General features: G+C 44.8%; 1 protein-coding gene across 1 annotated transcript; it reads right to left on the bottom strand.

Moving 5' to 3' along the window:
• Nucleotides 1–1004: 1004 nt before the first annotated feature.
• Nucleotides 1005–11180, bottom strand: LOC308310605 (CTD nuclear envelope phosphatase 1A-like; the record flags this gene model as incomplete). The annotated part of the gene is made up of 2 exons (XM_080756989.1): nt 1005–1799; nt 10884–11180. The coding sequence occupies 2 exons, from the start codon at nt 11178–11180 to the stop codon at nt 1005–1007; spliced, it is 1092 nt and encodes a 363-aa protein (XP_080613115.1).
• Between the last annotated feature and the right edge of the window lie 828 nt (nt 11181–12008).

The following is a 12008-nucleotide window of genomic DNA, read 5'->3' as shown; positions in this document are numbered from 1 at the left end:
CAGGTTGTTGTGCCACGATGTCCGGGTATAATGAGAAAGCAAAGAGTCCCTTGCATCACATCGAGTCTCTGTCGGGTGGAAACCTCATATTTCAAAATCACACTCGTGTGAAGTGAGGGGCTCTCACGTTTCATACATCGTCACATTCCGTGCTCAGCCAATCAAATCATCACATTCCGTGCTACGCGGACACACAGACAAGCTGTGCATATAGCAGGGGGCTATAGCTGCCCTCAACAAGTATCAGAAATAGTAGATCTAGGTCAAAACAAACATTTAGATCTGTCAGATCCGCTATTGTCATTACTTTGTACTTAAAATGGTAGCAACGATATCTGTTCTAGTGAAGTAAAAAAACCTAATTCACCCAAGACCCAACAAATTGACATTGTTGGGTTTTGTGGTGGGTTCACCTAAAAAGGGGTTGGCCATATATCTTCCACTGCCCGGTTGGCTTTGTGGGATTTACGAGACTGGAGATATGGCAAGGGGTCGAGAGGAAATCATGAGAGAAATGTCTTTTGACTTGCAGAGAAGCTCCTATTTGTTTGTTTTTTTCGGTGAAAAAGTTGCAAATGAAGAAAAATAACGGCTTGGCCCACCAGTGGTTTAATACAGGCTTTCAAGTACTATTCTTCCTATATTAGCTAGGCCAGTGGTTCTCAAAGTGGGGTCAGCTGAACCCCACAGGTCCACTGAATTATTGATAGTTGGGTGTTATATGCTCATACCCAGGAATTAATGTAGGGTCCAAAATGCAGGAAAACAGCCACAGGGAACAAGGAATGAACTTAATTAGTCTTTACTTAGAAATAATACACATCCAAGTCCACGATCTGCAGCTCAGGTGGAACCAGTCTCTCAATCAGGCCACACATGGGGAGGGGAGGAGGAGAACAGTTAGGAACCAACATGGACCCTTATGGATATTGAATAAGAGGCTTCTAAAGGGGTTGGTGGTTCGGTGGTGTGGAAATGGAGGGCAGAGTGGAAGCCATCCCAATTCAGCCAAACGCCAAAGCCCGTATCTGAGGGCGATTTCGACAGAGGACGGAGCGGACGTCGGCCGAGAACCTCAGCGAGTCCAGCGTCGGCAGCAGGTTAAGAAGCGCCGTGTCGCCGGCCTCGCCGACCCAGGACTTGATGGGTATGGCGTTGTCCGGCTGGCTGCGATATGCCCTGGGCGAGTTGTCCAGGATGACAATGCTGGAGAGGTCGTCGTGCACTATGGACAGGTCTTTGACGTAGCTACCTCGGTCCAGCGTGCAATGCTGCCTGTAGTACCGGCGCCTCAGAATGTCCCTGTTGTTGTCGAGCCGGTCCGCCACCGCCGACCCGTAGACCTCCATGCTGGCCGTGAACACGACCAGCTCGTACCAGCGGCTCACCACCTCCAGAAAGAAGTCGACGTGCGGCCGCTTGTGCACGCAGAACCGAACCGGGTGCTTGCTGTCGGTGACGAACTGGAGGATGAAGTCCGGCAGCCGCGGCCTCGCCTTGGGCTGGGCGGCGACGACTCCCTCGGGGTAGGAGTGGATGAGCGTCTCGTCCAGGTCCAGGACGAGGATCTTCCTCCTCTTGGCCGCGTCGAGTCCGTCGTCTCCTCCGGACGCGGGCGACGGGTCGTGCCGCCGCGGCCCATAGCGGAACATGGACGTCCGCATGAGGTGCTTCTTGAGCATGTACAGGACGAAGCCCCATATCGTGGATGTTATGCCTATTATGCCGAGCAGCGTGCAAGTCTTCAGCATGACCCGAGCGGGTATTCGACCCTTGTGCGCTTTGCTAACTCGGTCCCTCTTCGGGGGACGAGGCAAAACCCTTGTGTGTTCCTCTCGTGTGAAGATTCGGATGAGGAGGCCAGTCGGACGTGTGCAAAGCTCGCCACTGCTCTGCACGCTTGTGCCCTCTCATGTCGCAACTTCTTACCACATCCAGTCAGTGATGTCATGGCTCTGACCACACCCATTCAGTGATGTCACGGCTCGGACCTGCAGCCAATCAGTGATGTGAAATTGATGTGAAGCTTGCTGACACCTGTTGTGTGTGCATGTGCGTGTGTGCGCGTGAGTAAGTGCGCACGTGTGTGGCATTATTTTTTGCTGTGGAAGTTTAAAAGAAAATCAGAGAGGGTATATACCTTTTAAAATGATGGACAACACCCACCCATTCCACTCCCCGCGCTCACACACCTTCTCTAAACGACAGCTCCCGTCACCTGTGGCAATCACACTTTTATTATTACTGCCCCGTTTCGTTTGTGTGCTCAAACCGTTTTAATTAGCTCAGAGTTAATTGGGGCGCAGAGGGATCGTCACGGAGCGGGGGACCTGTGGGCAAGTTTAGGCACTTTTCTGACAGTTTACAAATCGTGCTCACGTCAGACGGCGGGGTGGGGAGGTTATAGCCTACGGCAGACAAACCAAACGGCACGTTGCAAGTGGGTGGTTTTGGAAACACACGGTGGCGGAAGACGTATACTCACATGTTTTACTTTAGGTAAAAGTACCAATACCACAATGTAGAAAGACTGTTGCAAGTAAAAGTTTCGTATTCAAAGTTTACTTGAGCAAAAGTACAAAAGTAGTGCAGGTGTCAAAATGTAATTAAAGTACCAAAAGTAAAAGAATTATGCAGAATGTCCCACGTCAAGTTTTCAAAATGTTATAAAAATATTTTGAAAATAGCAGGTGCAAGCTAATGTGTCGCCATGTGAGCTTATACCAAAGTAAAAAAATATCAAAATCTGCAAAATAATTAACTAAAGATTTCAATTAAAATTGGGGGCGTAAAACTACAATGTCAGCCTCTGAGATGTAGTGGAGTAGAAGTAAAAATATTGACAATACATACAGTATATAGTTACTTTAAACGCTCTGTTCCAATGCAATCTGAGAATCCCATCGTCAAATATTCGGGAAAACAGCGCCTCCGGAGGCAACAGTCTGTCTTGAGAGACTAGTTCCAATGTGACGTTGCAATGGGTGCAGGTGGTATAGTCTATGCAGAGACTATTATGTTTCAGGAAATATAGCTATAAAAGGACAGTGTTCCAATGGATCCATGCAATAGTTATTATTTAGTCAAAAGCTCTTAGCTTAATATTTGGTTGGTTGGTTGGTTGGTTGGTTCAAAACCCCACAAAGACAAACCCTAGAAAATAGGACATGAACTTAAAAAGACAAACAAACACAAACAAACAAAAAAAACATTGGGAGTTTAGACACAAGATTCTGCCCGACAGTGACAACAAGCGCCTGTCTTGTCTCTTTTCCTTTTTCTTTTTATTATTCTCCTCTCTCAAAACCATGTTGCTTGCTCTCTCTCTCTCTCTCTCTCTCTCTGACAGGCAAGCCTGTCATTTCTCCTATATGTGCCATGTGTATGTCAGCCAGTTAAAGGAGTGCAGGAGGGTTCGCGCAGGGGTTCGGTTCAGAGAGGGGGATGCGGCGGGGTTGGGGGGGGGGGGGGGGGTGGATAGATTCAGATTTTCACCCCTGACAGTTTCACGAAGACAAGTTATTTGTGAGCGTTTTATCAGCGCCTGTCACATTGGACGCACGGCGCGGTTTATCTGCAAGCGGTCACATATCTAGAGAAGTGTGACAGGGACGAGTCTGTCAGATGGACACACACACACACACACACACACACACACACACACACTCTGACACAGTGCCACGCATAGATGCCAAATGCAGAGTATAAATGCAGGCATACATATAACCCTATAACCGAGAAATCTAACATGAATGTCTAACTTTTAACCCAATCGTATACGACCACGATGCCTACTTCTCGTTCTACTATTCTTGTGGGAGACATTTGGACCTCGCAAGTATAGTAACACAAGCACACGCACACACACACACACACACACACACACACACGTCCAGCCCATCACAAGCGCGCACACTCATCAATCCTATTGAACGGCCGGCCTGCATCCCTGCCAACATTATGTAGAGATGAGAGATGATGGATCTTCGGTGGCTGAATATAAACAGAGCTCAGCGTTAATATTCTCTCTGGGGTCCCTTAGGTTTTATTCACTGCACTCACTCCCTTTATAGTGCCCGCCGTCGGTCCACCCCCATCGCTCGTAAAAAAAAAGGTTCCGAGGCTGGAACATTTGAACAGAACACAGGCCATAGTAAAAAAATATATACAGTATATATATATACTGTAATAAAGTTATTACGAAGGTGTTTCAACTTCCCTGGACCATTGGTTCTCAAAGGACCCCCAGAATTATCCGTATTTGGCCACGGACCCCTAACTGAAAATGTGTTGTTCGTGGGACCCCAGAAACAATGATTTGACTTAAAAAAACATTCGCTGTGAAAGCATAATGTTATATTCAAAGATTTGCGCCACATTTTCACTTAAAATAAAATAATAGCAGACATCTCCCCAGAAAAGTTTGCGTGTCGGGAGCGATGCGGTACAAAGTCACAAATGACATCCGAACTTTGTATGGCTGAAGATCCACCAAGGATTCCGACTTATGGAGGTTTGAAAATCCTCCTTTGAACCGAGGTAAATGTGAGAAGTTGTAAAGATCCCATAGCTGGTGGTGACGGAGGCGTTGCATAGCAACCGGATCAATGTTAAAAGCTATACCGTGGGGCTCAACCCTGCATGTACAATTATAATTTAGTATAGGCTATAGTAGGGGGGGGGATTAATTTCTCCCAAAAAACGAAACCTAAGGTGTGGGAAAACCGACCTTTCCAGCTCCCAAGAACCGCCGCCCAAAATGTACTTTTCGATCTTTTCTTTATTCTCTTCAGGATTGGGTTACAAAATCTCCACGATCGAGTGGAGCAGTGTTGTTTCCGTCGACTAAAACTAAGACGAAAAATGTCGACTACCTTTTTTCACTGACTAAAACTAAATAAAAACTAATCTATGATGACTAAAACTAAGACTAAATATACTGACAATTTCGTCAACAAATAAAAACTAGACTAAAATGTTAGGAAGGGACTAGTGGACAGGAGATCCAGTTTTATGCTGGGTTGCATGCTGAAAATAGCAGATATACAATCTCACAACGCGTCGCAGCGTGAGATTGTATATCTGCTATTTTCACCATGCAACCAAAGTGTAAAATATGTCATTACAATTACATCAAGGCCTGTCAAAACACATTTTAGTCGACTAAATCAACTGTAGATTTAGTCGACTAAAATCGTATGACAAACTAGACTAAACACTAGAACATTCCAGGTGACTAAAATGTGACTAAAACTAAGTGAAAACTATTCAAAAGACTATGACTAAAACAAAAATAGAAATTTGCTGCCAAAAACAACACTGGAGTGGAGGACTGATTTGAACAACAAAACCAAACTATACAGGGAAAGGGAATTCCTGCCTACACCCAAATTAAAAACTAAATACAATTGCTATCGTCCCTTAGCAGAAAACAAAGCCCCCCTCCCTTTAGCTGAGAGCCCTATTCAATAGCGGAAACACTTGGCGTGAGTTAGAGTCGGACTGTTATCTTTACCTACATGATTGATTGCAGTGATCTACAAGCTCACAATGTGCATTATCGCACCACGTTGTTGATCTGCTTTTTTCTCTGCTTTTGTGCAATAGCCTACTCCAGTACAGTATAATTAAGTAGTAGGTATAGGTCCTTTTTAATGATATCAAACGGCTATCAAATCGCTCTTTTCTTTATGCCATTCTTTCTTCGGCGATGCGCGCTGCCGCTCACTTCCTTGTTTGCGGCCCGATTAAACTGTCTTTTTACTCTAAATCTATATGGCGTTCCATGGTTTTGATCAAAATGGCAATGTTCTGTCTTCATTTCTGACTTAACCTATATAATAGCAAATCATTTGGAATATAAAGGCTTCCAGAGAGACTTTAGATGTGACAGCGCGAGGTAGTAGCGGAAGGTTATGCCTCCCGGACCGTCCCGGTTTTGGGGGGTACCGGAAGGCGGGTCTTTTCAGAATAAAATCTGCCTCATCTGCTTTAGTCTAGGACCTGACTAAGGTATGTATGCACTTCATTTAGGAGAGAATATCTGAACTGTTCTTGACTAATATGACCCCCACGAACAACCTGGGAACTGTGAACAAATCTCTATCCGGGGCGAAATACCCGAAAATGACCACGCCCTTTTCGAAATGACCACAATCTGACCACTACTTCAAACGTAGCTATATTTTCTAAACCGTTTGTGCGACAGATTTCCTGAGGTGCTCAAAATGTTCAGAATACTTATGTCTAGAGGTACATATAAATGTGTAAAATTTCTAAATTGACTTTTTATGAGAAATCGGCCAAAATAGCAAAAAACTGTCCACTTTCTATATAAAACGACCTACATACAGCAACTGCTATATAGTTATGAACATAAACTTTACATATATATAATAAATGTATTCCTTTATGTAATGCACTGTACATTAACTGATCATTTGGATTTTTTTGATTTTTATTCACAGTTTGTATAAAAGGTTCAAAGAGTTCAAACAAAAGTACAGGTCAATTAAAAAAAAGCTGCTACGAGGATAAAACGAGAAAACTGGTTTACATCAGGGTCCTCCATTTCTTTTACACACAAAGACCTTTACCGCTCAAAAGTAAAAGTGGAAGATAAATTGCACAACAGACACATAGTAATAAAACTGTAACCACCATATAAATTGTCTTTAATGTCACAAACATCTATTTGTTCATAGTGTTTTTGCAACAATCACCTCCTTTGCATTTGCAGTACACGCAACAAGGCATCCCAGCTACCCGACACGGACACCCATTCTTGCGTGCACACTTGCCACATGTGCATGGATCTGGCAGGCCTTCAGGTTTTGAGGTCACCATCTCGGGGACTAATACGCTGTCCCTTCTCATAAATCCATAAGACTCCGCATTGAGTATGCTGGTAGCATCTCTAAATGGTGCATGTACCCACAACTGTTGCTGATAATATGCCCTTAGTATGTGTTTCCTTGCATTATTTGAGGTGCAAGGAGTTCTTTCAAAGTCCATTTTGAGTGCACTGCTCGCAAATGCGTCGAAACGCAGGTCATCAAATTTCTCCAAGTCTCCTTTCTTCAGGCACTTGACCAAAAATGTTTCTGCCATCTCTATAGATCTTTCTTCGAGTTGTGGGCAGTCAAAATCTTCGATCAAGGCTGAATAGTCTGCTTTGCGGACAGTGTTGAGGGCGGCAAGTTTGGTGGATACCTTGCTTGTAGTATCACACCCAGTCAGTGCATGGAGTGCTGGGAGACACTGTGAGCTTATCTCCCAGCGCTTTGCATATAGCATGGAGTGGCAGTACTGACCTTTTCACCCCTGTGTTGCGGATCAGCCAGAGCTCTTGTAGACCAAGTTTTCTCCAGTTCACTGTGATATGATACAGCAGACAAAAAAAGACATCTGTGTCACCTGATGACAGTGTCAGGGATGTAGGTCCTGTCCGGTGGCTAACAATGTCCTGCACATGGAACATCATTCGGTCATCAGCTTCCTCGTGTGTGCAGTTGAGCCGAGGGAATGGAGAAGCACACCCCTCCGACACAATCCATGCCTGTGGTGATATACCAAGGTACAGAGGTTTGGTGTCTTGGTAATTGATGGTCAGCCACTCAACATAGAATGCCTGGAATGCACGTTTGCTGATTGAAGACGACCAAAACCTCTCCAATACCACCGGCACATTGTGATTTGGGGCGATCACATCAATGACAATCATGTCTTTTGACTTTGCTCTTCGCTCCCTCTCTCCATTCTTGATGCTATCCTCTCTGTAATTGTCAAAAACAATGTGGATCTCATTACAGTTGGAGCCAGCTTTGGTGACCATAGACGTTAAGGCAAGAGCAAAGTCATGGAAGGTCTTGACGGGTGGATTGAGCTTCCTTAAAGCGGGGATGTCACGCCCCTCGGGAAGCTATTAAGGCTATTAGCGCTAGCATCTAGATTGTGACGTAAAGTCGGGCCAGCTCAATTTGACCAATGAAATTGATCTTGTATCTGGTCTAAATGTCAGAGCGGCTCTGGGTTCTGCGAGTTAGCGTTCCTGGTGGCTATCAACTCATGCTAGTGGTTTTGAGGCCACCTTCAGCCTCATAGCTGGGTAAAAGTTTGGTGGAAAAATTACTTTTTTGCTACAAAAAACTCGCCAGAATGACACCGAGTTGACGTCCAAGTTTTAGGGAAAACTGTTGCATAATCGCAATTCCGCGCGACGGGCTCCATCGTACCTATCTTGTCTATCTGTCTCCCCCCGCTGACACGCCCTCAGCCGGCTAAATGCTGAACAGGGCTCACGGAGCCCTGGAGCTTCACGTAACGTTACCAGTACACTGCCTGTGACTACTCTAGCGGCCGGCCTAACCTGTGTCCGCCCCTCTCTCTCTCTCTCTCTCTCTCTCTCTCTCTCTCTCACACACACACACACACACACACACACACTCTCTCTCTCTCTCTCTCTCTCTCTCTCTCTCTCTCACACACACACACACACACCGATATAGGGGCGGTCTCTCTCTCTCTCTCTCTCTCTCTCACACACACACACACCAAGTTGATTCTATCGGTATGTTTTAGCCTGTGTGTATAGCTGTTGTGAACGCGAAGAGTTGTGTTTATTATTTACCAAGAAGAGCATCGGCTCTATCCGTCATCCATTGCAACTGCAAGACGGCGAGACGCGGTGTGTGTGTGTGAGAGAGAGAGAGAGAGAGAGAGAGAGACTATAGCTGGCCTGCTGCAGGGCAGGCAGTGAAGGTTCCTTCCTTCCTTGTGTTTGCAACATGGGGCTGCATGAATGAATGAGTGACAGCTCGTTACGTCTAATGCTCTACTGAATGAAGTGGAGGCTTTCCCAGCTATAGCCCTACCAAGCAGTTTTAGAGAAAATATTTTTATTTTTAAGACTGTGACCGCGGGTGACTATACCATTAAAAAACAACCGCTGTTCTGGTACGGCAGACTAGCCTGCTAGCCCCATAATGCGCCCTCTCCCTCTGCTACAGAATGAGCGGAGGGAGAGGGCACATATGGGACATATGCATACCTGCATGAATGGGACATGGGGATCCGTAATCATCATGAATTGGGGCCGACACGGTTACTTACAGTGACTCATAATACCCAATTACGGATTACCCATACAATGTTTTTCACTCGTGAATTCTGTAGACAGTCTTGCCTACGTCAATTCCAAGGACAGGGCAGAGAGCGATCGGCTCGACTATAATGAATAAATTGGACAGAGCAGCAGTAATTGGAATAAATAAATGCATGTTGTCTTGTGTTCTTATCTTCTCGGGGCTATTGTTAATGCATGTTCAAAATCAATCAGCAATTTGACCTAAATATTCCCATTTCATATTTATATTATGGCGACGAGTAGTCACTCATGACGGACAATCTGACATAATATAGGCAATGAAACGGTCAGTAAAGTGGAATGAATCACAGCATTATATCGCCCCTTGCTGCAGAACAAAGCAGACATTTTAATACTGTATTGAATAGTTTTTGTGCTTGTTACAGTTCTACAAAGTACAAACTATTAATTTAATACAGTTTTCGGACTCGGTGAGTTGTCTCCCTCTGAGACCCTAAAGAGAGAGAGAGAGAGAGAGATATACGGAGGGAGAAAAAAAAAAAAAAACCACCCCCACCTCCTCTCGCAATCTCCCCGTTCTGAAGTGCCTTGTGTCCCGGCCAGAGTTCAAGGCTTACCGCGGCCCGCGATTCTCATGAATTCATTATGCATAAACAAACATTTCACATGTTCAAACAATGTTGTGTGTGTGTGTGTGTGTGTGTGTGTGTGTGTGTGTGTCTGCGTGTGTGTGTGTGTGTGTGTGTGTGTGTGTGTGTGAGAGAGAGAGAGAGAGAGAGAGAGGCGTCCCCCGTGTGTGCTTGTGCAGCCTGCACGAACAGAAGTCGAGGCGCTGTGCCCCCACTGCCCCGGCGGTGAGAGCCTGAGAGGGGGCTCAGACGGACTAGTCACGCGAAATTGCGATTATGTAACAGTTTACCCTAAAACGTACACGTCAACTCAATGTCATTGTAAGGAATAAATAAAAGCAATAAAATAATTTTTTAATGATATTTTCACCTAGTATGACGCAAAAGGTTACCTCAAAACCACTAGCCTTTACTGCGCTAGCCACTCAGCTCGGCTAGATGCTAGGTCACGTCAGAGCCTGAGATATAGTCACGTGTCGTTTGAAACTGTTTTCATTCAGACCACGTGATGTACCTTATCAGCAATGTTAATCTCGGGCTTTGACACTCCCCCTTTAAGGGGATCTTTCTCACTAAGGCCATGAAGTCTATGATGACTGCATGGCTTTGTGGGGAGGTTTCTGGCCCTTTAGGATCAATTAATGGGCACAACTTCAGCAACTCAGTCCCCAGTTGCGATTTGGCACTCTTTCTCAAATAACCATCTTTGTCAACCAAGAAAAATGGTGAGTTGGTGATCTCATGCTGGAGTAGCTCCTCAACAGTAAACCCCCGGTGACAGCCATACTCGATAAACCTGACAGCTTTGATTGTCTCATCTTTGATGTCTGATTTGGAAGGCACATTCAAGGTGGGCTTAGGGGACGTAAGCTTGATTTTACTTATTGTTGAGTGTATTGATGTTGATCTATTTATCAGTCGATCATGGACAAATTTAGCATGCGCAGCACTGCTGAAGAATATTAGGATCCCATAATTATACAGTGTTGCAAGGCCTATGGCTGCTGCGTGCACATTTCTCCTCTGTATGGTATATTATATACATCACTGCCCTCCTTCAAACAGCACAACAACTTGTCTGCGTTGGTCACAATTTCTCCAGTGAGAACATTCTTCAGTGCTACCTGGTCTTGTAGAGGACTGCATACCTTGAGGAGATATTCTTTGATATCTTGCACCATCATAACGACCTTCGTTGCAGTACTCGGGTTGAAGTCATGGTGAAGTGAGAGTTCTCCCTCATCATCCTTCATCTTCAGGAGGTCAACATACTGGTCTTTTTTATGCTTGATAATTCCCCACAGAGCTACTGCTTCCTTCTTCCTGGTAACCCCAATTATGCCCCCACTCACTTTGGCAGGCCGGTTGTAGCACTGCTCTAGTGCCTGGTCAAAGGGCACTCCACTCCCTTTCTTGGTGGTGTTCATCACAAAGCCACCCTTCATATAGGAGTCGTAGAGGAGTGGGAACTTCTCCTTAAGTTGATTGCAGTCCTGCAGGAATAATGGTGTCCATCGACTGTAGTTTGTTCTCCCAAAAAAGAAGAACAATGAAGTTGCCCTTTCTATAGCACTGAGGTACAGATTCCAGTCTCCAGCGCGCAGAGAATTGGTCAGATCCCTGAGTATTGGGAACAGGTCGGAAACATATGTGTTCCAATAATCAAAGGACTGGGACTGTGATGCCATATCCTTAAGGTAGACTTGAAAGGCTGATTGGATGGTGTTAGCACGCTCCTTTGTGGTGTTCCATTCTTCGCCCATGAACTCTTTAGACTGACAGTTGACCTGCAGTGCCTCTAGTTCAGTTTTTGATCAGTTTTTTCAAATTTGATCAAATGCTCGGTTTCTTTATATAAAAAACCTCTAATATGTTTCAAATTCCAAATTACCATTCATGATGTATAGAAGACATAAAGGAATACATTTATTCTATATATGTAAAGTTTATGTTCATAACTATATAGCAGTTGCTGTATGTAGGTCGTTTTATATAGAAAGTGGACAGTTTTTTGCTATTTTGGCCGATTTCTCATAAAAAGTCAATTTAGAAATTTTACACATTTATATGTACCTCTAGACATAAGTATTCTGAACATTTTGAGCACCTCAGGAAATCTGTCGCACAAACGGTTTAGAAAATATAGCTACGTTTGAAGTAGTGGTCAGATTGTGGTCATTTCGAAAAGGGCGTGGTCATTTTCAGGTATTTCGCCCCGGATAGAGATTTGTTCACAGTTCCCAGGTTGTTCGCACGGGTCATATTAGTCAAGA

This window comes from Protomyctophum bolini, assembly GCF_963924005.1.
Source record: "Protomyctophum bolini genome assembly, chromosome: 23".
NCBI classification, from domain to species: domain Eukaryota; kingdom Metazoa; phylum Chordata; class Actinopteri; order Myctophiformes; family Myctophidae; genus Protomyctophum; species Protomyctophum bolini.
The sequence above is the reverse complement of the archived record's forward strand: the minus strand, read 5'-3'. Positions and strand labels throughout refer to the sequence as shown.